Source organism: Microtus oregoni, unplaced genomic scaffold (assembly GCF_018167655.1).
Source record: "Microtus oregoni isolate MIOR12 unplaced genomic scaffold, Mior012 000004F_ref0000308, whole genome shotgun sequence".
NCBI lineage: Eukaryota > Metazoa > Chordata > Mammalia > Rodentia > Cricetidae > Microtus > Microtus oregoni.
Window position 1 is genome coordinate 6,473,524 of NW_024543063.1, and position 26,203 is coordinate 6,499,726.

At 45.8% G+C, this 26,203-nt stretch overlaps 1 protein-coding gene across 1 annotated transcript in view; it reads left to right on the top strand.

Moving 5' to 3' along the window:
• Iqca1 (IQ motif containing with AAA domain 1) overlaps positions 1-26,203 on the top strand; it is a 125,027-nt gene that overhangs the window by 33,987 nt on the left and 64,837 nt on the right. Inside the window, exons 7-8 of the mRNA XM_041650471.1 lie at positions 14,177-14,261; positions 20,604-20,744. Coding sequence (XP_041506405.1) covers positions 14,177-14,261; positions 20,604-20,744 — 226 coding nt within the window. The remainder of the gene's footprint in view (positions 1-14,176; positions 14,262-20,603; positions 20,745-26,203) is intronic.

Below are 26,203 nucleotides of genomic sequence, written 5' to 3' on the forward strand. Positions count from 1 at the left end.
ACCTCGGGGTTCTTGACTGGAATTCTCTCTCAGCTCCCATCCCCAATGCCCAGTACATCTTAACTTTTCCCACTGCTGTGACAAGTTCCTGAATTTAAGGAAGGAAGGGTTTACTCTGGCTTTCAATTTGAGAGAGCACAGTCTTGGCGGAGGTGACATAGTGGCGGAGCATGAGGCAGCTGGTCACAGGGCATCACAGTCAGGAGGCAAGGAAAGGTGACCGCTGGTGCTCAGCTCACTTCCTGACTTCTATTCCCTTCGGGATCTCAAGCCCTCAAGCTTCTCCCCTCAGTTAACCTGATCTAGAAACTCCCTCACAGACACGCTCAGAAGTTGGTCTCCTAGGTGATTCCAGATCCTGTAAATTTATTATTTTAATTAAATATTAAAATATTAGCCATCACACCAACATCTCCTGCCACAAAAGACTGAGAAATGGCCACCACCACTTTGTAAAAAAAGGAAAGTGGCTACTTGTATTATTTTTTTCACTTCTGTTACTCTTTTTCCGTTTGTGTCTTAAAAACTGAGATCCAGTTTAAATGAAGTTAAATCTGCTCCCCCATCTGCATCTTAGTATACAGTTCTGTGATTTAAACTTGACATTTTAAGTCTGAGAGACTTTGGGTGCAGGGCCCTGTTTTTTCCTTCATGCTTTGGGAACTCTAGAACCAGCTCTAGAACCAGCCCCTCAATGCAGGGTCTCCTTGCTTTGGGAACACTAGAACCAACCTGTCAATGTAGGGTCTCCATGCTTTGGGGACTCTAGAACCAACCTGTCAATTCAGGGTCTCCATGCTTTGGAGACTCTAGAACCAACCTGTCAATGCAGGGCCTCCATGCTCTGGGGACTCTAGAACCAACCTGTCAATGCAGGGTCTCCATGCTTTGGGGACTCTAGAACCAACCTGTCAATGCAGGGTCTCCATGCTTTGGGGACTCTAGAACCAACCTGTCAATGCAGGGTCTCCATGCTTTGACCCTGCAAGGTTTAGCCTGGGAACAGAAATTTGCTGGCCAACAAGAAGCAACCTAAATGAGGAAGGGCTTATTTTGGCTTTCAATTTAAGAAGATACAGACACTCATGGTAGTGAAGGCATGGGAACGGAAATGTTAAGACCTAGAGAATGACAGGAATAGCACCAAGCTATCAAATTTCAGAGTTCACAACTAGTAATGAATTCCCATGATGCACCACGACCTAGAGAATGACAGGAATAGCACCAAGCTATCAAATTTCAGAGTTCACAACTAGTAATGAATTCCCATGATGCACCACCTTTTAAAGGTTCTACAGCCGTCTAAAACAGCATCACATGGGGAACTGAGTGTTCAAACGCACAAGCCTGTAGGGGATATTTCATGCTCAAACCCACAATAGTGCTCACGGTCGTAGGGCTCACTGGGTACCTCCTGGGAGCCCAGGTCTCAAACTCCTTGTTCCTCATCCTCCTCCTCAACTGCTTCATGTCTTCATGAAGTATAGTTAAAAGGAAAAGAAGGAACCACAAAGAGAAATAATGGCATGAGGAGGGAAGAAATGGAGGAGAATCCAGGGATTTGAGAAATCCCTGGCTGTGGCTTGCTCCAGTTCTTTCTCATGAGACATTTGCAGATTATGGAAGTTGGGCAACTTGGCTAGAAGTCCACCTAGTGACTAGCAGATGGAGAATAAAGATGCAGGAGAGAGACTTTTAGACATGTGGACATTGTGTAGCTCCAGTGTGGTCTACCAGGAAAGGGTAGGGCTTCCCTCTGAGAAGTTTTAGCGGCATCAAAAGAAGCCATGAGCCTGCTCCTGTCAGGTACCCTCTGGGTGGCTGGGAGCTGAGCTATAGCTGTTTTATTCTTCATGGTTTCTACATTTTCTTCTGGGACCCTGAGTTCTGTTCAATGGGAAACAGAAGTTTAAGGAAGGCAGGGGGATGGTCTCACATGGAGAGATGAGTCAGGGGCTTATTATTGTGATTTCTTTGTGTAATTACACATTCCGCAAATTTTCAGAAGCAACTGTGGTCAACAGAGGAGACTCAGACACACATATGGGTGACCCACGTAAGAAACCAGATTAGCTTCCTCCCTGCCATTGCTTTCATGGAAAATGTATGAGGTTGAACAGAGGACACGAGAAAGGGCGGGTAAGGACTCAAGGTCCAGGCACTATTCACTGAGGTTTCGGGGACAGGTGCGTAACCCACATGAAAGCACATGTTTTGGTGTGGTTCATCACAGGAAATCAAACTCAGAGCACTCAGCACCCAGGGCCTCTTGTGGTCCCCAATACAGGTACCAGAGCCCGTTAAAAGACAGATACTAGCCTCTACAGCAAATATGGTAGGCTAACTCCCTTTGTCTAAACCCGTAAATAGGTCCAGGCAAAAGCCTTGGGCCCTTTGCCGTTCTCAGCGTACCCCACAGACTGCAGGGACGGAACAGTCTTCTCCATGATAATGGTCTCCCAGAAGCACCGTGGCCACTAGCTGACCTTTGTGTATCTCCTATCTCCAAAGAGTGGCCCAAGGCCACCCAAGAAATGAAAACTTGTCTTAAGCTTAGACGTGGCCTAAATACTCCTGTCTAAGTATTTCCGCTGAAGTGTGTGTAACCCTATGGTGACATCACACACAGGTCTTTCCGCTGAATAGACAGAAGCGCTTTATTTCTGCACTTCGTGGTTTTGTGTAGAAACAGCCACACCTTTGTGTTTTATAAATACAGTGACACTCGCTTGCCACTTGGTCAAACGAGGACAGACGGTTCGAAAGGATAGGACAGATGGCAGACGAAGCTCCTTCTGACAGGAAAGGGACAAGGAAGAGGCTACCTGGGTTTGAGCCATGTCTTGAAGGGAAAGAACAAGTAGGAAGAAAGGCCTTTGCTTTTCTCCTGACAGGGCCAGCTCTGTCCTGAGCATTAGTTCTCCTACAAAAAAAAATGGCATTTGGGGGACAGGAAAGTAGAAATATCATCAACATGTCACTTTCTCGAGAGGAGCAAACCCACCTAGGCTCTCGTGTCTTCCCTAACGTATTATTTCTCATAATTACCTTGTAAAGGAAAGGGTAGGCTGGCTGGATGGGGGGCGGTGCTTGTCACATTCAAACGAGCAGAATTCAAGATGGTACTCTTGGGCCAAGACTTGATCTTGACTGGTACCCGCTAATAACATCCACAAATAAGGAAGGTGTCTGAATAGATCAACTCTTATCCGGCACTAGGGGATCAAGAGCCTGGGCACACGGGGCTCTCCGGCTCTTCTCTGTAAACAGGTCCACGCGGTGTCGCAAGGAGGCCATGTAATCAAGTCCATCTGAAGTCCATTGCCTTTATTGAGTGTCTGTGGATTTATAGGCAGCAAGTGACACCTTCAGAGGCTTCTGTGCAGTGGCACAAGCTGCTTACTTTAGAACGTGGGAGAAATTTATGGCCCTGCTGACATTAATGGAGGTGGCTGGATGACTGGGGGGGGATCGGCCGGAAACCCCTCCATCCATATATTTTTCATACTTGATGAAACACAGATAAATCTCTGTCTGTGTGTCTGAGACGGTGAGACCCGTCGAAGCTCGGTGTCGGGCCTCGGGGGGAAATTTATCATTTGAGGAGTTCTGCTTTCTAAATCACTGTGAACTCCAGACTGGCCATTTGCACATTTGTATGAGAATTTTTGACAATATCCATAAATTTTTAATAGGCCCGAACTTTACCAGCACGCCACACCTCCCGTTTGTTAAGAGAAAAATACGAGGCCAGAGAGTTTCCCCTTCAGCCACTCAGATAAAAGAGCAGGAAAACAGCACTCAATGTTCGTCATATTTTTAGTGAGAAAGACAACATTAGTCACTGAATGAATCCTATAAGAAGCTGACATCCCATGCCATAGCACAGGGCTAGAGGTCGGAGGACAATTCTGTGGAGTGAGTTCTCTCCTTCTACCTTCCCATGGGTTCCAGGGATTGAACTCAGATCGCCAGGCGTGGCTGGCAGTGGGCCTGAGAAAATTACTGTTGAGCTATCCAAGGGGATTTCCTACTTTAGCCCATCCCAGGAACGGCGGCTACCATGCGCCTTTCCTCATTTCCAGTAAAATCCTGTTTATCGTACACCCCGTCTCCCAGCTGCTCCCTGATCTGGTGTGAGGCTTTATGCAAAGCTCAGTTTATTCGCGTCTTCACGGGCAGTCAGTGTGCTTGCCTGCCTCAGTTTCCTGCATGCCGTATTATAGGAGTCTGTCACCACACCCAGTGCTATAGAACCATCCTTTCTAATCCTAAAGCAGAGAGGGGGCTGATGGCACAGACCTGTAATCCTACCTACTCGGGAGATTGAAACCAGAGGATCAGAAATTCAAGACCTGTCTAGGCCACAGAGTGAGTTCAAGGCCAACCTGGGCAATTTAGCAAGACCCGTCCTCAAAATTAAAAAACAAAAAGCAAAACATTTTAAGGTTGAGGATGTAGCTCAGTTGTACAGATGTATGTTCTAAGATACAGAGAGTCATGGCCCTGAATTCAATCCCCAATACACACACACACATACACACACACCTCTGCACACCTCCACACACATACATACACACATAGACATACACACTCACACACACACAAACATATGCATACATATGCACACACATATACACACATGCATATACATGCACACATGCCTTGCACATATGCACACATACATGGGCATATGCGCGCGCACACACACACACATAGACACACACACAGTGCCGTTAACAGTTTTGTCGTAGGCCCCGAATTCAAGTATGATATACTGTTCTCTTGTCAGAGTGTGCACTGGGCTCTCGGGCACCTAGGGACACCCTTTTGTCAGAGGCTGTGTGATGTCCCCTCTTTCATGGAAACCCTAGCTCAGGAGAGCCTGCCCATGTTTTTCTGCTCTCAGAATTGTCTGTAGTGTTTCGTTATTCATTCTACAGACGATGGTAAAGGGGCAGAGAGTGGGCTGGGCTCACGTTGTTCGGTTCTTGCTGTGCAGGATTAAATGGGCTTCTGTGGAGTCTATGGCATCCTGTTTTGTTTTGATTGCTCACTTCCTCCTTGTTAGTACATCCAGAGTTTCCGTGATTCATTCCATATTTCAAAAAGCACCGTTGGCCTTTCCAAGAGATGAACAATTAGAATGCTAGTTAACTGTCCTCACAAATACAGTTACACAGTAGGGAAGCTGGACATTATTGAAGACATCTGATCACTTCTGCTTGTGCAGAGAGAAAACATTTGATCAAGTTAAATGTCCCTGTCTTATCGTAAAATCTAAACCATGGGGGGAAAGGCCATAAACTGTAATGATATTTTACATGACAAGATGTCAGCTGGGTGTAGAAAGACTATTTTATCTTCTACCTGATGACTTTTCTCGGGGCCATAGACACTGTCTAGCACACCACACATACTCAGTGGGCATATTGTGAATGAGCAGATGCAGGATGAATGGACAAATCAAAGATGCCGTATCCTCAATAGAGACACACTTCACAGACGATGGGCACAACCTTTGTTCTTACCCGTAACTGGTGCCATGATATGAATGAGCGTTGATAACCAGGATAGCACAAGGGGAAGTAACAAGGATAAACGCCGTACAGAGAGTGGGAAACCATGCCGTTGGGTGACGATGGACGACATACGCAAGGGAACCATCAGAGCTCTGTGAAAATGAGCACAGGCCATGAGGAAACAAAAGAATCACTGGAATCGATGGAGAGGTGAACTCTGCTCCTGGCTAAATGGAAAGACGATGAATTGAGCCCAGGAGATTTATAGGGATAAAACAGTTTCAATTAAAATCCCAACAGGATTATTTGTTGAACGGGATATATGATTATTAAAGTCATTAGGATTAAAATAAGAAGCTAAGGACAACGAGGAAGAACAAATAGCCATGTATTCTCAAGTACATTATAAAGAAAAATAAGATGGCTGCTTGGTGTTAATAAAGCATGAACGTAGATCAGTGAACGAAGAGGGCGGCCCGGGAGCTGACAGATGTAGATGGGACAAGTAATTCCTGATAAATGCATTTTTAAAAGGAAGCCAGAACATAAAAATACAGTTACGGTAACTACATTGTTAGAGCCGACTGGTAACAGAAACAGAGAATTTAATGTCCTGGGAGAGATGCCACAGAAGCATAAATATTTTAAAATAAAATTGGGCAAACCCACCGCCAAAATGATGACGTCTATTTAGTATTAAGACTCTAAGGAAGGAGTGAACCCAGCCGAGTATGACAGTTGGCCGTGATTACAAATTGTTTTGCTCTGCGGTTTATTTCATTTGACACATCATTCCTACTTGCTGTGCTGAAGAAAGCAATACTGAAGTGGATTAAAGAGCTCAACATCTCTGCTCCAGGCCACCCTCAGGCCTTCCCTGTCCCCAGGCCCTGAAAACTCAAGCACAGGGCATCTCCTGTTGCCCCCTTTGCTCTTAAGCAAAAGCAAGGAGTGCTGATGGCCCCCATCGCTGGGTCTTTCCCGCTAGGAGCTGCATCATTGTTTCAGGAGCTGATGGGTGTTTGATGCAGTTCCAGCATCTTGAAAACACTCAGTGGGAAGAAGAACGTGGTGAGCGTGAGGTACAGCTCTGTTCCCTCTGCTTAAAACCATGAGAACTTAGCTTCTGGAGCATGGTTCTTGCACGGAACGCTTGATGTTGAGGAACAGGCTGTTGTTAGCTGAGATGCCTACCCCCCACTCCCCGGCTGTAACCTAAAGTGGCTGAGGTGGGCTGAGTAGGTCTGAGTAGGGCAGGGCAGGGCAGGGCAGGAAAGGCTGGCTGCTGTCTCCCCACAGGAGTCCAGGGTAGCCTCTCTGTCTTGGAGCTGAGAGGTACAGGCGGGTGCTCTTTAATGCCCCAGAAAGAGAAGCCAACAGTACTTACTGTCCGAGTCTCTCAGAAACCAGGTAAATGTTTCACAAATATGGTATAAAATCCTCTGTGTGAAGACCGGCCCTGACAGGCCTGCTGGCCACAGCTGGAATTGGAGGCAGTCTGTCTAGCGGTTCCTGGGCTCCATGGTGCCTGCCCAGTGTTCTTGTCGGAGACTGAGGCAGGCTCTGGAGGACACTGCCACATCTGAGAGAGCCAAGACAGAAGGATGAAAGCCAGGTCCCGAGGCCACAGTCACAATGGAGGAGGAGTGGGGCTGGAGAAGTTGGGATCAAAGCACTGAGAGTCAAGCCCTGTGGTTGATCCTAGAAGAAGAAAAGGAAATGTCCAAGGCTACTATCTAGAACTTTCTCCACCACAGTGGAGCTCCAGGGCACCCAGCTTACACAGCTAGAGTCTGGTGGCCTCGAGCAGGGATGAGCACCCAAGGCTCCCCCTTGGCTGGATAGCTTGCTCTCTGGGCTTTTGTTTCTCAACATTCGAGAGGTGATTTATCATTTAGTGATGGAGAGGTGACATTCATTCTGTTAAAAATATTAAATAATCTCTAAAATTTAGTGTTTTCGTTTTCTCAATACATTTCAGGAAATGCATTAAGGAAACACATTAAGAAAACTAAAAGTTTTCTTTTGGGAAGTTAATATTTGTCTTGATACAAATAAAATACTATGCGCTGGGGAGGTCATTCATTCAGTAAATTATTTACCCCTCGTAAACTCAGGAACCTGAATTTGACCCCCAGAATCTATGTAACAGACAAATTAATGAGAAAGGTAGAGACAAAAGGTTCCTGGGACTTGCTGCCTTTACAGCCTGCTTGGTGAGTTCCAGGCCAGTGGAGAGCCTGTAACAACAAAGGTTGTCCTCCAGCCTCCACAAGTATGCGTACACACATGCACACATATGAGCATGCACATGTAATAAATAAATACCCCTCAAAGTTGAAATGCTTGCTTTAGAAAATATCAGCCCTTAATAAAATAGGCCAGTGTTTGCTTGTGGTGTCGACAAACAGTTCGTGACTTCTGAAGACTTGTTTTGCCAAGACAGCAACCATTTTCTAGCTTTCCGTTCCTAGTTAGCTGCCTTCGCTCCCTCACCTCCCCCACTTCTCCCTCCCAGCATCCCACCCTCTCCACCCCTTCTCCCCTGTGTTGTTCTGTAGACAAGGGTGAACCAGTAGGTCCCAAGCAGGTAGCTCTGGCTATTTCCCATAAAGCTCTCTGCAGAGGTTGTTCCACCTGGTGGTTCTGACACCCACTTGAAGAGCCTTCTCTGACCACGCCTGTTGTGGCAATTTGAGCGTGAATGGAAATGGGTGAGGAGGTGGGGAGAAGGCAGAATTCTGGAACAGCTTTTCAGCATGCTACCCGCTGCATGTCAGCAAGACAGTGCAAGTTTAAAGATAATCAAGGCTTTAGAATCATAGTTGAGGGAAAGCTGTAATTTTAATAATTATGCATAATCTCAGCATATTGAACATCTCAGAACTGTGCAGAAAATTCTGCCTCAAAGTTCATTTTAAACTGAAAAGATCCTTGCCTTTATTAAACTATTTTCTAGACTGCAGAGAGAGACCCCCAAACTATTTGACCTTCTTCATTCCACGGATTTGTGCCTCTACCAGATCTTGGGTTGTAAAGTGAGAGTAAAGTTACTATCTTTGGTCAGTTTGTGCCATGTAGTATGGTTAGGCAGAATCTGTCCAACACTATGAATTTGAGCAGATTTAAAATGAGGGAAGAAACCAGAAGGTGGCCAGATGCACCAGAGCTAGACATGCAGACAAAGGTCCCAGAGACAGGGTGAGGAAGGCAGGGTACAGTGTCTCAGGGGGCCAGGGTTATTGGAGAAACCACATAACTTAAGTCACAAACCAGGACAGCTTAAGTCCTTTTAAGAATAAAAGGGGCCCTGGTATCAATTGTCCCAGGAGAGCTGGACCAAAGCTTATTCTAATGATATGGACAAGAGTTATGTTTTCAAAGAATTGGTGACCTTTGAGCAAAGAAATGGCACACTATGGCTCATGTTTTAAAGGGGTCACTCCCCTGCAATCCACCCCAGGTGGCCACAGAACAGTAAGAAGAGACCAGCTCATGGTGTAAGCAAGTGCTCGGTGGTGGTGTCCTGGGTTCAATGCGGTGATGTATACCAGTCACCCCTGACACATGCTAGGAAGGTGGAATGGAAAAGAGACAGCCAAGAACGACTCCAGGCCGTGCTCCGTGGAGCACATCGGAGCTCCACACCAGTGCTCTCATCTGAAGCAGTCAAGTATTCCAGGTACATGCCTATGGATGCTCATTCCATGGGTGGGATGACTGCTTGTATCCAGGTATCAGCTTCCACCACCCCTGGGATCCAAGACAGCCGGGGAGAGTATGCCATGGGGTGAGGGTGGGGGCAGAGGCATAGGATTCCCCAAGACAGATACTTGGTTTTCCACCGTTAATCAAAAGCATCTTGGCACTGACACTGTATAATTTGAGGTCCTGACACTGTATAATTTGGGGTCTTCGGTTCCTTCAGGGAGGGCGGCTCCTTCCAGAAGGGCATCCCCTGCAGTCACAGCTGTCGAGCCCCGAAAACAAAGCTGAAATTACCATGGAAGTCTAAATAGCGTCCGCCGTTCTGTTTTACAAGACTATCAGCCTTTCTGCTCTGTAGCTCTCACACCTAAAGGCTAAAATGCTCAGGGACATGCAGAACATAAATTACAAGACATAAAGCACAATCATGAAGATGGATACATTTAAATTATTTTACAAAAGTTACTGTGAATTCTCATATTAACTCTTGCTATGAAAACTGATACATTCTAAAATTAAGAAGAACAGGCAAAATGGGATCGTGTGAATTTGGTTTTGGGGGGGGAGGAAAAATGTAAGTCCCAAGGCTGGAGAGATGGTTCAGTCATTAAGGTTAAGAGCATGCACTGGACCTAAGTTCAGTTCCCAGAACCCACCTCGGGTGCCTCACAACCTCCTGTAACTACAGCTACAGGAGACCTAACACTGCTCTCTCTCTCTCTCTCTCTCTCTCTCTCTCTCTCTCACACACACACACACACACACATACAATACTCTAACACAGACACACATATATACACACAATGAAAAGTGATGTGTGTGTGTGACTAAATTTCTGTTTTTGTTTTTTTTTGTTTGTTTTTGTTTGTTTGTTTGTTTGTTTTGAGACAGGGTTTCTCTGTAGCTTTGGAGCCTGTCCTGGCACTAGCTCTTGTAGACCAGGCTGGCCTCGAACTCACAGAGATCCGCCTGCCTCTGCCTCCCGAGTGCTGGGATTAAAGGCGTGCGCCACCACCGCCCGGCTCAGTTTGAGTTCAACGATACAAGGAAAAAGTCAAATGATGGTGTCACTTGCAGAGGTGCTATAGAGGTCTTGTTAGTGGGAGTGGTAGGAAGACAGTTGCCAACACATTCCAAACACAAGTATTGAGAAGTGAAGTGGGGGTCCTCACACAGTGGCTGAGAGCTGCAAGGTCTCAATAGTTCCCAGTGCTAATGAACGGTATCCTTGGCATTGCCCTGCTTTTCCTACTGTGACGAGATCCCAGGCAAGAGCAGCTTACAGAAGAAAGAGGCTGTTTGGGCTCATAGTTGGAGGATTCAGTCTAAGGTGGCAGGGCAGTCATGGAGGCAGGAGCCTGAGGCAGCTGGTCACATTGCATCTGCAGGCAGGAAGCAGAAAGAAATAAATGCTGGTGCCCAGCAATATCCTCTAGTTTTTGAGATCATATTTATATCATTTCTCCCTTCCCTTTCCTCTCTCCGAACCCTCCCATAAACCCCTCCTTGCTCTCTTTCAAATTCATGGCTTCGTTTTGTACTGCTTCTTGTTATTATTGGTAGTGGTGGTGGTGGTGGTGTGTGTGCGTGTGTTTGTGCTTGTGTGTGCATGCCTACCTGCGTGTTTCTAAATACACAAACACAACTTGCTCGGTCTCTACCTCTCTTTCCTTAAGGCAAGGGCTTACTACATAGACAAGGCTGGCCTAGAACTCACAGAGACCCACCTTCCTCTGCCTCCCAGGTACTGTCACTTCCCCTTTTACTCCAGTGTGAGATCACAGCCCCTGGGAGGATACCAACAACACTTAGAGTGGGTCTTTCCACCTCAATTAAGCTAGCCTAGAAACTGGAAGACGACCCATCACCAGTCTGGTTGACCTTGAAGAACCAAGTAGACCCCCATCTTCTCAATGAGCAGGGCCTGACATTTCCAGCACACCCTGTCAGACCAGTGACTTAGTGACGGAGGAGATGTTTGCTGAGATGGTTGATTCCTTATCGTCCAGCTGCAATGTCGAGTCACAGCAGGATGTCCCAAGTTGCCTGGGAGACTGTCAGCACGCTCCTTCCTTTCACGCTTACAGGTGTGCGTGAGACCAGAGGTCCTGAATTTCCGGCTAGCACAACCTATTGCTGCATATTGGAGCGTGGAAGCAGAGTAGAGCACCCAACAAGATCTCATTAAACCAGATTCCAGTAGTCTTGAAAAGTCTAAGACTTTGGAAACTGTGTTTACTGCTCATAGAATTCTATCTATTCAAACATATGCATGGTTGGTTCTTGTTCGTTTGCCACTCCTCTGAGCATTTTGTGCAATGTATGTTGATCGTATCTACCCCCTCTCCAACTCCTGCCAGGTCCATGCCCCCTTCCCTACCTGATGGAGGAAGGTCATTGGTTAAATAAAAAGAAACTGCTTGGCCCTCATTGGTTAGAAGATAGGTGGGAGGAGTAAACAGAACAGAACGCTGGGAGGAAGAGGAAGTGAGCTCAGATTCCACAGCTCTCCTCTTGGGAGCAGATGCCTCAGGAGAGACGCCATCCTCTCCGCTCCTGGGCAGACACGCGATGAAGCTCCGACCCAGGATAGATGTAGGCTAGAATCTTCCCGGTAAGCGCACCTAGCTGTGCTACATAGAATATTAGACATGGGCTAGTCCAGGTGCAAGAGTTAGCTGAGAAGAGGCTAGATAGAAATGGGCCAAGCAGTGATTAAATGAATACAGTTTGTGTGTTGTTATTTCGGGCATAAGCTAGCCAGGCAGCCGGGGTGCTGGGGACGCAGCCTCGCCGCCCCTATTACTACACCTACCCACCTGACTTCTTCATTTTCTCCTTTTCCTTGTGCTCTTCAAGGCATTTTGTGCTGCCCATACATTCTTGGATGTGTGGCCTTCCACTGGAGCATAGCCAACCTACCAGGGGTTACACTCTTAAAGAGATCTGACTCTCCCTCTCTATTATCGCCAGTCGTGCTTTGGCTAGAGCTGGGTCTTCAAGACCACCCCTGTCCCTTGATGTTGGGATTTGGGCTGGCTTGAGCTCACACAGGTCTTGTGCAATGCTGTCACCATCACTCTGAGCCCCTATGTACAGCTGCCCCATTGTGTCCAGAAGACGCTCTTACCTTGGAGTCATCTGCTGTGTCTAAATCGTACACTCTCTCGACCCCCTCATCCACAGTGACTCCTGAACCTTGGGAGAAGGGAGTGTGATTTAAATGTGCCGTTTAGGGCTGAGCATTCTGCAGTCCCTTGCTGTCTTCATTTAGGCCAGGTGTGGGTCTCTATGGGTCTCTATGTCAGTCGCTGTCCTAATTAAGGTTACTATGGCGGTGATGAAACTCCATAACCAAAAGCAAGGTGGGGAAGGGGGGTTATTTAGCTTATGTTTCCTATCATAGTCTGTCACTGAGAAAGTCAGGACAGGAACTCAAACAGGGCAAGAACCTGGAGGCGGGAGCTGATGCAGAGGCCACGGAGAGGTGCTGCTTCCTGGCTTGTTCATCACATTGATCACCTTACTCTTTTTTTTTTTTAATACATCCCAGGCTGGGCCTTCTCTGACCAATCACTAATTAAGAAAATAACCCACAGGCCTGCCCCACAGCCTGATCTTATGGAGACATGTTCTCAATTGGTGTTTCCTTCTCTCTGATGACTCTGACTTGCGTCAAGTCGACAGAGAACTAGCCAGTGCCATCTTCTACAAACAGAAGTTTCCCGACGATAGTTGAGAAACGTGCTAATCTGTGGGTATAGTGATAACTCATTAGGAATTGATTTGGTTCTGTTTCCATTTAGTAGAAAAATAGTAGGAAGTTCTTCCCTGGGGCCTATGACCTGTCTAGCTGTAGGTTCTTGTCCTAAATGATGGCGCTAGGTATGAGTTTCCTCTTGTAAAGCTGGACTTCCATCCAATCAGAATGCGGTCGGTCACCCCCATGACCCTTGTGTCGCTGGTGTAGCCATGGGCTTGCCTTGCTAGGCCACTGGTTATTGTAGCTCAGCATGTTCAGAGCTGGATAAGGCTGGTGATTAATTTCTTCCTCTGATAATAGGTTTCTTATTCTTAAGTGAAGTAGAAATACATATTTTAACATTTTCTGAGTTTTAACATCTAATAGTGTAAATACCAATAGTGCAACCCATAGAAACCGAAACCCTTAGAGATCCTCAAAAATCGTTAAGTGTGAAAAAATCGTTAAATGTGAAAAGAGTACCTTGAAGCAGGAGTCTGAGAAGCTGTTAAACATAGCCACCTCCTCCAAGCTTTGGGCTCCCTGCTTCTGGGAAGGAAAGGCTCTAATTCAGCTGCTGAATTATATATGTGTAGTATATTTTCCTACACATGGAATAAGTGTAACACTTATGCCAAAGTCAGCTTCTCTTATAAATAATGACCACATCCCCCTTCGGTAATTCTCCACACTAAATTCTACAGTCTGCCTTCTCTGTGGAGAAATTATGTGGTTAGAGAAAGAAATTCTTGTTGGACCCTATCAAACATGGGGGCCTAGACTTCCTAAAACCTAAAGGTTTCGGACACTTTCTGGACATGCCGTTTGTTCAACTCCACCCTTCTGTTTAGTTTCAAAGTCCTGTGTTTACCCTAAATTTTAAACAGGAAGAAATGATTTGTGTTTCTGGCTTTGTTGAAACTAAACCACAAAGCATCTTGATATTAAAAGGAGGAGGGGAGACAGAGGAGGAAAAATAGAATCTGTCTAAGAGAGAGATGTCCCCCTTAGACTAGCATGTCCCCAGGGGCAGGAAACCTCAGGTTGCTTGTCCCTATTCCTCTGCTACTCAGAGATTCTGCCAGCACCGGCACAGGGGTCCCCACCACCACTTACTGATATTAACACACACGGGTTGGCAAGTGGGGCATTTCCAAAGACACTCGTCTCGCTCTCTTTCAAATTGCATTCTTTCTCTCTGCAGGAATTTAACGGGTACATTTCCAGACTACCCCAACGAAGAAGAAGGAGGCTCAGCTATCATCTTCTCGAACAAGACCCCAGAACAGGTAAGCAATGCATGACAATAAAAAGTGGTTAAGCCATAGTCACAATTCCTTAGACTTGGATGTGGATGGATTCACAGTATATCTCCAGGATTTTCTAAGAATTACTTACATGAGCCGGGCGGTGGTGGCGCACGCCTTTAATCCCAGCACTCGGGAGGCAGAGGCAGGTGGATCTCTGTGAGTTCGAGACCAGCCTGGTCTACAAGAGCTAGTTCCAGGACAGGCTCCAAAACCACAGAGAAACTCTGTCTCGAAAAAAACAAAAAAAAAAAAAAAGAAGAAGAATTACTTACATGACGCATCCTAGGGTGAATATCATCACACATATCCTTTCTGGTTTGTTTTATGATCAATTCTTTCTTTCTCCTGTCCAGTTTTGAAAAGACTGTGATGTCATATCAAGCCACTTTTCTTGTCAGTTCCTAGCAGTCTGAGTTCTGGTTTCTGGTACCTAGCCATCCCTCCTTCCCCATCCCCCATCATCAGACCACGGACTCCGGCCATTCACTCTCCCATCTTCCATACCTCAAGCTTCTCTCTCACGATCTCTGCATCTCAGGATGCTCTCTCCTGTCTGCCCACATCTCAGACTGCTCTCCCTAGCTCTAAGGTGACTTCTCTCGGACCTAATATTTCCTTGGCAACTCTAGCAAATGCAATAAGATTTTAAAACAGACAGTTATAAATACTTGAAGCATTATTTTATTATTTTTACATTTTGGGTTATTTTCCTAGAAAATGCAGTAATCTCAACATGAAATCCAGCATTGCGGGGGTAAAATTTGACTGGGGAGGTAAGAGAAGCGTTAGTGAGACAAAGAGATTGCTGGATCATTTCCCTGAAGACTCAATAAAATAGAAATATACGTTGTCCATTAATCCCCATCCTTGATGCAATTTCAACCAAAACCAAGGTCATTTTTATATTGACAACCATATTTTCAAGTTTGCATGCAAGAACGCATGGACATCTCCAAAAAGAGTTAGTGAAAGAGTCCGTAACGGCCGTGATGCCACAGAATTAGGAAAAGAATAGAAGATGATGGCCACAGTAGCAACACATTCACTCACCAAGAGAACGTTCTGTGCCAGCTGCTATGCAAAGACATGCAGATTAACCCTGTGAAGATCAAGCAACCTGGGCAAACTCACAGTTAATAAACTGTGGTTCTGAAAGTCAAGTCACAGAGGCCAACTGCAGAATAATGTGTTCAGAAGCCAATTCAGATCCAAATGAGAACTCAGTCATCCTAACGGTCCCTTTGAAAGAAGGGAGAACGGAGCAGCAGGTAAGGAGACGGCCAGGCCCTCTGTAGCAGAGTTCATTACATCCTTAGCCTCCCCTGACTTGCAAAATAAATTTTTTTATACTGAATATTTACATGTAAAAATATTAGACTGCAAATTGCCAGAAGAAATTGCTGGAATATTTAATAATCAGAAGGGTGGGGAATAACTTTGGAAGCATGTTGCCATAGGCAGAAATCAAATAAAAAACAGACTGATATAACAGACTACACAAAACTCAAGCAGTTAAAAATGATACCGTCAGTGAAGTTAGAGTCATGAAAAACTAAGGAAAATGCTTGGCGGCATCTCTGATGAATAGTTCGTCCATATTTAAAGAGTCTTTACAAAGTAATAAATCATCGTCTCTGTAGAAAAGACACCAAAAATATGAACAGAACTTTTTTTTTTAAGAAAAAAGTTTTAATTACTGGCAAAGACCTTTCAATATCAAACAGTTTTACTGTGTCTCTTTATCCACACAACTAATAAAAATTTTAAGCTAGAAACCCAGCTCGGTGTGCCTGTAGGAAAATGTCACTCTCAAGCACTATGGCTGGGCATTTCTTAAGGGGCATGGACCAAGTTGACATCCAGAATTTCAATATGGATGCTCTCTGCCCGAGGGACACCAATTTGAAGAATTTATGCTACAGAAAATAACTAGGCAGGTTGACAAAAGTTAGAAATGGCAGCCTTTTTCAAACAGGGCAAATAGTGAGGACCTTAAGCTGGTTATGAGTACCCTCTGCCACAACTCAGCTCTTCCATGATAGCAAGAAGGCAGCCATGATGGTATGTAAGTGATGGGGCTGTGCAGATATTCCCTGAGTACCATATCTCATTACCCCTGCCATGCGTGAGTGTAAGAGTTGGTCAAAGTTGGTCATGTCTGCCTTTGTGTATAGTATGGATAAAGAACACCCGGGGGCAGGCATTGAAATAGTCTCTGTACCCCAGGCTAGCCTCACATTCATTATGTATCAAGGATAACCTTGAACTTCAGATCCTCCTGACTCCAGGCCCTAGGTCCTGGGGTTACTGGTATGCACCACTACATGCATATGTGGTGTTAAAGACAGAACCCAAGGCAGCTTCATGAGTGCTGGGCAAGCACCCTTACAGCGGGGTGACATCCCCAGCTGTTCTTGTTTGGTTGGTTTTGGTGTTTTGTTTTCAAGATTTATATTATTTTATGCATATGAATGTCTTGCCTGCATATATACATATGCATACATATATGTATGTGTGTGCATCTCATGTGTGCCTGTAGAAGTCAGAGAAGAGGGCATTGGATCCCCTAGAGCTGGAGTTACTGATGTTTGTGAGCCACCCTGTGAGTGCTGGGAACTGAACCCAGGTCCCCTACAAAACCAATCAGTGCTTTTAACTGCTGCAGCATCTCTCCGGTCCCCCCAACCCTCCAGTGTTCTTAGGAGGATCTAAGTACCTGGAGCACCATGCAGAGGAGTACCCCCTCTTAAGGTCAGGGTCGGAGACTTCACACCAGCCCCTAAGGCAGACTGCCCATTGTGTGCCCTGTTGCCTATGGCGTCAGGTGAAGGGTTCCTCTTCAACCTGGCATGTTTTGGCTGAACATGTTCTGAAGCCAGCATCATTCTCCTTCCTCCATACCACACTCTGGCCCTCCCCAGAACACTATAAGCATGCAGTGCCAGCACTGTTACCGGGCAGTTTAGCAGTTTAGCAGGCCTTGCCCTAAGGGACCATCACTTTAACTGTGTTGTTTCTCTTTCTTTCTTTCTTTCTTTCTTTCTTTCTTTCTTTCTTTCTTTCTTCCTCGTGTGTGTGTGTGTGTGTGTGTGTGTGTGTGTGTGTGTGTTTATGTCTTGCCCTGCCGCCAAGTCTTCAGGAACAAGCAGGGTCTTGAAAGTCAGATCAGGGCAAGCAGCCAAACATGCTTCACTGTAGTTTAGAGAGCAGTGATTATGGGATTAAGAATGTTGGTGGAATGTCTCAGTTGTCCACAAGAAACATGAAAAGGAGGAGCTGACTCTAGCCAAACTAAAAACAAACCTGCAGGCGCCTGGTGAATGCATTCCGGTAAAGCAAAGGGGACCACAGGGCAGCTTGACATTAAATGACAGCTGATGGAAAGCGAGAAAAGACCAGCAATTATAGACCGCATTCCACCCAAGGCTGCATCCGCGGCCTGAGCCTGCCAGTCTGGAGACGGAGATCAGGCTGGAGCTTCCTGCCTGGACCATGCGTGATCAGACGGGAGAGCATGCATCAAGGCCTGAGTTCAATTCCCAGCACTGTGGGGGAGGGTGGAATACTGGCTCACTAAAACTAGCAGCATGCTAAAGAGGTAAACCGGGGTGATAAAGTGACAATCATTTTATAATGCCAAAGTTTAAGGCATATGTGAACGCACTGCATCATGGGAAGTAGCCTGAAGAAAAGAGCCTAGACTTATCCAATGGATGTGGAAGGGCCTTTTCCAAACCTAGCATCTCTCTCTCTCTGATACTAAAAAATAAAAACCTCTTTTAAGTACTTGGTCAGTGGGGTTCCAGTGATACCCTCAAACATCACAAGCCATTTCTATTACTCTTTGTTACCCTCCAGAAGTTGATGGTGAGACCCTATTGCTGCAGATACTACACACTTGAGTCACAGGACATGGAGAAATCAATCTCGTACGGACTTGGAAGTTTCATCCTTACTGGCTAGATTTCATAGTGCCAGAAGGTTCAATTTACAGTACTGAGGGAGAAAGTATTCAACCATCTCACCCAGCTGTGAACCCCATGGACTGACAGACCTTGCAAGATAGGCCCGCTGGTGCAATAGTGGCATGGACGTTCTAGACATAATCAAATACTTTCTGATTAGAGCTAAAGCCTTCCATGAGACATAATTTGTTCCTTGACCCTAAACCCATGGCTGAGTGGGTCATAGGCCATAGGAAGAACCTACTACTATTATTTTGCTAGAGGGACAGAGTAATAAACTGCCCAAGATCATTGCAGAAGAGGAAGTGGAAAGATCGTAAGAGCCAGAGGAAGAGGATGTCCACAGAGAAACTTTATTTGATGGAAATGACAGCAAACCAAAGTTGCAATGAGTGCATGCACAAGACCTGAACAAGATCAAACCAGTCAAAACAAGATCAAACCAATCAAAACCCCAGCATGGACAGGGAGGGGCTTATGAGATTACATTCCTAGCTAAGGAGCTACTGGAACTCGGTGGCTGCTGGGGAAGGGAAATTCATTTTCTTCAGTGATGTGACCCCTGAGAAGACTACCCATGCTTCAGCAGATGGTCCTGTGCCCACCAATGCACATACAGACTCAGTGTCTGTCTGTCTGTTTTAAATAGCAAGTACATGAGGCTGGGAGGAAATAGTGGATAGGAAAGGACTTGGAGGAGTTAAGAATGAGGGTGGATTTTATCTAAACACATTATATGCATGCATGAACCTCTCAATAAAAAACTGAAGTCAATGAACTTGAAATATATGCACCCTTCTTTAACGTAACAACGAATTTCTATCTTGTTTTGAAACCCAATGTCATGCCTAATTAAATTCATGAGAAACAGTTCCACTAATGGCAGAAACACACAAGAATGGCTGTTACACCACCATTATCAAACATTGTTCTATATGAACTGCCATGCACGCTCAGACAAGACAAAGGGCAAGACACAGAAATTGGAGCGGGCAAGAGATTGTGTACTACATTTGTATCCTATATACAGAAACAAAGAGGATCAACTGAAGAACTGAATAGCATCAAGACTGAAACAATAGTCTTACACTATTAGTGAGCAGAGCAGTGGGTCTGTGTGTGCAAACATTGGTGGAGAGAAAGCATCACGGAAACCACTTGCAGCACCAACGCCACCATAAAGATGCAATGTCTATGGTAAACACGATAATGATGGTGTGCTCTGAGAGTTACAGGCAAGATAACGGCGGGGGGGGGAGGGAGGGGGGCTGTCCTTTGGTTGGGATGATCAGCACTGCAAACCCCCACCTCTGCTGAATATTGTTCTATAGATATAATTGATCCAAAAAATCCCCACAGTATTATTTGTTGGGGTCTTGGGAGAGAGAGGGGAATTAGGGTGACTGCTCTAAGCATTGGGCAGAAAACAAATAGTCGGGGACACTCAGTCAAACCTTGTTGGGGGAGGCAGCTTGTTCATTTCCTAGCTGCCCAGAATCCCAAAATAATCACACAGAAATCTGTATTAATTGCAATATTTTTGGGCCAATAGCTTAAGTGTATTTCTGGCTAACTCTTATCTCTTAAATTTTTATTAATCTGTGTAGTGTCATGTGGCTGTGGCTTACCAGCAAGGTTCTGGTATATCTGTCTCCTGTGGGCGGCTACTTGCTTCTCCCTCACTCCACCTACTCTCTCTCTCTACATCCCTGTTTGGATTTCCCGCCTGGCTTTACTCTGTTAAGCCACTGGCCGAAAGCAGCTTTATTCATTAACCAATAAAAGCAACACAAATACAGAAGGACTTCGCACACCAAAACCTCATGCGAAAGTGACCTGTGGGGAAAGAAACCAACTCTTCCAGGTATTAAAACATTCTTTATTAGGAGCCGATTGAAGTGGGCAAATGCTGAAAAGCTTTAGCTTCCGTATGCACACACCTGTGTACACACACATGCACGTACATGCACACATACACGCGCACACACACACACACATACACACACAGAGAATCATTGTCTGGGTAGAAAACAGAGCAGGAGAAGTCCTCAGGTAGAATGACTTGGGTTTAAAATGTGACAGGACTGACATGTCCTGCTGCCGTTGACAGGCTGGGGAAAGCATGGCCTCTTCTAGTGTTAAAGCAACCCCCCAAAAAGTGTGTAGCTGTGGAGAGAGGTGTCTGACCTCCGACTATCCCTCCTCCGAGAGTGGACAGACAGCTCCTCCTGACAAATCCTCCTCAAGCTAGGTGGCTGCTTCCAGCAGGGTTGGAGCCCAGCAGGATGGGGAAACCGTCCTCCTCTTGGTCATGGTGGGTTAGGTGCTACATGATCATTTTTGGTCTTTTCTGTAGGTTATTGAGGATATTTTAGCCAGTCAAGAGGAAGAAGAAAAACTCAAAAAGAAAAAGAAAAAAGAGGAGAAGAAGGAGGGTAAGCCCAAAAAAGCCAAAAAAGAGGAGAGGAAAGGCAGCACGAAAGAAAGGGCTACAAAGGTAAAGAGTGTGTGGAAGTCTTAGAAGTCTGACTCTGTCTTCCTTCTGCTGGACTCTTGGGCAGGGGGTAACCTCGGGGCTGCTCAGGTTGCCTTCAGTAGCATCAGAGTTCATTGCATTCTAGGTTGGTCAGCATCTATCACAATCTTTCCAACATTTTATAAACATCTCCCAGGATAACTGTCAGTGTGGACAACTCAGTCAGTTTATGCAATTTACATAATTATTCCCCAAAATAAACCATCACACTTGTCTTTCTTCAAGGCAAGCTGCTTGGCAAACCAAGGAGTCACGGTGAAGTGTAAATAATCCTGTCTTTGTTAGCCCATGCGTGCTCATTTGAATTCATCAGAAACACTCACTGCGGGTGTGCCTCAACAGTATACCTGTAGAAATCGCCAATAAAGTGTAAGCAGTTAGCATTTACCCCAGGGGACAGTTGGGTAAAAAGATATTAGCCTTGCCTTATTTGTTTTAATTACATACTGTCCTAGTTTTATTTATCTTATGATAAAATGCCCTGGGGGAGGGGGAAAGCGACTTAGGTGAGAAAGAGCTTATTGCACCTCACGGCTCCAGTTATAGTTCATCATAGCAGGGAAGACATGGCGGGAGCTAAAAGTAGACGGTCACATCTGTCGAGAGTGGAGAGAAATGAATGCGTGCATGTTGCATGCCTGCCAGTTCTCAGCTTCGTTTTTCCACCCGGACATAGTCACCTCTGTCTAAAGAATGGAGCCCACACAGTGGCCTGGTCCTTCCAAACCTTGGAGACTTCCTCTTAGAAATGACTGATTACCTTTTAACTACCTGCTATTAGTAAAAAGTATGCTCTTTCCAAAACATCACACAAGCAGAAAGCCGAACACCCTTCAGGGCCATGAGACAGTCTCCAATAATCATCACTGAGACAAAAAGCCACATGGATGGAAAACAATGACCTGAGTGAGTGCTGGACTCTAGCTGAGGTCAGCAGTGATGTGGTGTCTGGACTTTGCATCCCATGGCTCAGTGGGATGAAGAAAGGGTGGAGTCACTATCTTTGGGTCTCTGGGTTTGCACATAAGAACATCATCATTGAAGAGCAGCAGGAAGACCGGAAGAGATGGGGCGGGAAAGGAGCAGAAGTCTGCAGGAAACAGTATTTGCCAGACAAGACAGGACTGTTATACACATGAACTCAGAGTGACTGTACTACACAGATAAAGCCTGCAAGGGGGCCAAGCCAGCCAAAATCCCAGCCTGGACTGGGAGGGGCTTGTGAAGTCCCTGCCCCCACCCCCAGCTAAGGAACTGTTAGCACTTGATGGCTTCAGGGGCAGAGAGATTCTGTTGTCTTCAAGGATGTGGTCCATGCACATTCAGGAAGACCCAGCCGATTTGAAAAAAGAAGACATGAATAGTGATGAATTTGTGCAAATTGCATTATATACATGTATGAAATTCTCAATTGACAGAAAAGTTAAAATAAAAAAGAATAATATTATAAAATAAAACACCTATAGGTCACTTGATCCCGCCGTCAGAAGCTCAGCGAAATAATGAAATGGTGAAAACAAGAGCATTCCTCCTCCTTTCTTGGATCCATCTAGAAACACCGCCGCAAGCTTTTAGATAAGAAAGAAGACAGGTCTCGCAGGAACTTTCAACTTCATTTCAGGCTAACGGAAAAGAAAATGGAAAAAACAAAATAACACATTCACATCTGAACTTCTAAATTTCAATTTTTCATGTAAGAATTTAGAAAGCTATTTATGTTAGTATCATAGACTGGCGTGGCAGCATGCACCTGTACTCCCAGCATGGACGGTGGAGACAGCTGAGTCCCTGGGCGCCCAGTCAGGCCAGCCCTGGCACTTGGCAAATTCCAGAGCCATGAGTGAGCCTGTCTTTAAGAGCACGATGGCACTCCCGAGAAAGAACATTTGAGGTTGACCTGTAGACTCCACACATGAACTTCATACTTGCTCCAAATATGGACACACAAGTGCACACACAAACATGGAAAATACATTTTTCACCCAGAGTTAAGAAAATTAATCTCTTCCTAAGCTTCACGCCTTCTGTAGATGTGAACTCAGACTGCGCTGTGCACTTGGAGCCCAAAAGAATGACAATTTGTGAGACAAACATTGTGAGGAGAAACTTCAGGACCAGAACTAGGAAAAGAGCTTTTCAGATTCGTCATCAAGAGTGGAATCCAGGGGCTGGAGAGATGGCTCGGTGGTTAAGCACTGGCTGCTCTTCCAGAGGACCTGAGTTCAATTCCCAGCAACTGCATAGTGTCACAACCGTCTGTAACTCCAGTTCCAGGGGATCTGATGCCCTCTTTGACCTCCATGGGCACCATGCACACACATGGTACACATACATACATACATACATACATACATACAGTAAAAATAAAATTTTTTTAAGTAGAGCTGAGTCCTGGGGAGAGGGCTTCTATAGAAAGCCCTTACCAACCAAATGCAAGGACTAGAGTTCAGATCCCCGGAACCCACATAATTGCCAGCTGGGCCTGACAAACCTCCTGTAGGTCCAGCTTCAGAAGACCCAGAGCCCACTGGCTAGTGGGATATCAGTGATTAATCCGAGATTATTCCTGCGCCAGCCTCAGGCCTTCGCATGCACATGTACACACTTGCATCCCCCCCACACACACACAGAGGCATATACACATGTGCGTACTAACACATACACAAGAAAATTGGCGCCGGGAGGGGTGGAGTCCCTTCTAAACGTCACCAGTTGGGGTTCATCAAATGGAAAGCCTCCTGCAGTGTGAATGACCCGACAAGGGGGACTTAAGAGTGAAATATGCAGCTGTACCTGCAAGAAAATGCATACAAGCTATCTCACAAAGGATGATGCATAGCATGTGTAGTACATTCTCACAGTTGCATGGTTTTAAAAGATATTTTTCAGTGGATTTTCGGTTTGTCATCAAAACTGTTGAGGATTTCAGACAAGGGGCTCCCATTACTATACATCCATGAGGGGATTCCTCCCTAGGGGGATCTCTCAATGAGTGTATACCTCCATGATAGATACCTTCGTGAGGGGAGTCCCTCAGGGAGGGAGTACCTCCATGAGGAACCACTAAAGCCACAAGGACATTTTCCACCAATGTGTGGTCACCTCTGCAAGCATGCTGTCAACAGCAAAGTAATCTCATTTGTCTGGCTGTGGTATTCATGGCCCTCATACTGGCTTCAGGAATGAAAACAAGGGAAATAGGCCCACCTGACAACTGTTCTCTCTTTGCAAAAGTCACCGAGTAAGCCATTATGAATTGTTATCAGTGCGCTGCTGGGAAGACCTTTGGGCCCCCAAAGAGCACTGTCATTTCTAAGAGTTCTTGGGTGACAGTGTCACCCAGCCAGGACTGGCCACAGCCTTCTGTCTAGTCTCTTGGCCCAAGGAGGAGTTCCATATTGAAGACTGGGCACCAGCCATGGGATGTTGCTGTCCACATTCAGAGACACACTCTGAACTGTGATAGTTCGTTTCCATGGGCATTCTAAATCCCGTTAAGTTGACAACAGAGGTTAATCATCACACGTACCTTCAGGTAAGACCAGTGAGGGTTGTGAATGGCCTGGGACAAGGATAAAACCCTGCAGTATGAAGACCATATTAAATGCCTACTGTGTCAGCATTTGGGAAGATAAAAAAAAAAACACATTGCTTTCTGTCCCTCCACTGTGAGAGGAGAGAGCTAAGAACGTAACAGAGACAGTCGGGTAGCTTCTTACAAACTGACTCTCATCGACAACGAAGGAGGATGGGGTCTAGAGAGGTGGCTCTAGTTAGGAGCTCTTACTGCCCTTGCAGAGGACCTGGGTTTACTTCCCAGCACCCATAGACTATCTCACAGTCACCCACAACTCCAGTTTTGAGGGACCCAGTGCGCTCTTCTGACTTCCGTGGACACCAGGCACACACATGGTGCCCATATACACATGCAGGCAAAACACAAATGAGCATAAAATAAATAATAAAATACATCCAAAGTGATTTTTCAAACTGCAGAAGAGGCAAGAGAGATGACCCCTTGGTAGCTCCCAGGTTTCCTACCCAGCCTAGTCACTGTCCTAGGGTACAGGAAGCATTTACGGTGGAGAATCATTATCACTGAATGAGAACGATCATGGCTGGAAACTGTATTTGAAGGTGAAATATGCCAAGATCACATGACAGCACATTAGCTTGAAATATAGATCTAAAGTTCAGCATGTTGGAACTGCTTTGACCTTGCATTAGAGTGGCATGTGCTGTCGTCATTAGAGACCTGGAGCTGTCGTGCCTGTCAAGGTTTGAGGGGCTTTTCTCACCCACACAGAAGCAGCAACTGAGCTGATAGAATTTGAAATAGGAAACCTAAAACTACTGTGCTCTGACCCAAATCTGTCTCAATTTTTTTTATGATTGTGCATGTGAATTTTGTCAGAAGGATGCCCTGGTTTTTGCTTGAGAAGTGGCTTTGAGGAAAGAGCGCTCCCTGCCACACACACAAGCAGGGGTAGAAGGAGGACAAATGAAGTTTAGTCACAGCAACCAACAGAGTGAAACTCAAGAGGGAATGCTTGCTGTACCTACTCAGCCCACGAAACCTGTGATTCCTTGGCCTTATGTGATGGACAGGTAACGCACAGGCTGGCAAACAGCAGAGAACAATGGAAAGTTCCTTCAGTGTAGGCCCTTTTCCTTTGAGTTTTAGGTTGTGCGCAGTGCTGTGTGTGATGGTGTCCTTTGTGGAATTAATGGGGTGAGGTGGCTCGGCTGTGAGGCAGCGGGAGGGTCCAGAGGGTGCTGTGAGTGCCTTCAGAGCCGCACCCTGCTGTCTGACAGTGGAGGCCAGTGTGCACCCTAAGTAGGCCCTGAGCAACATTCGCCCAGCTCTGGGGAAATGCAAGGGTGGAGCGTGTGGGAGCTCACACTCCTTACCTGGAAGCACTGGGCTTGTTGGCTGGCAAAACATGCTTGCTAAAGTCATCAGCAATAACTCAAGACAGGGGGACTGCAAAGTGCAGGGGCAAGAAGTGTGACCTCCCTGGCCTGGAGTAGAAGAGGCTAAGAATTCAGATCCATGAACCAGCACCTTCATCTGTGTCCTCTGAAGATACATGCAGCTAGTCTTTTCCTGTCCCGCCAGCCAGCTCCCAAATAATGACACAGAGACTTTTTATTAATTTTGAAAACTTGGTCTATAGCTGGGGATTGTTTCTACCTAGCTCATAACTTAAATTAACCCATTTGTCTTCACCTACGTTCTACCACATGGCTTTTACCTCTACCCCATTCTGTGTGTCTGCCTCATTCCTTATCTTGCTGACTTCTCTGCCTCTCGTTTTCCCAGAGTCCTCTTTGTCACGGGAAGTCCCCCCAAACCTCTTCAAAACTACCAATCACAGCAATGTATTTTCACACAGTGTTCAAATATCCCACAGTGTACA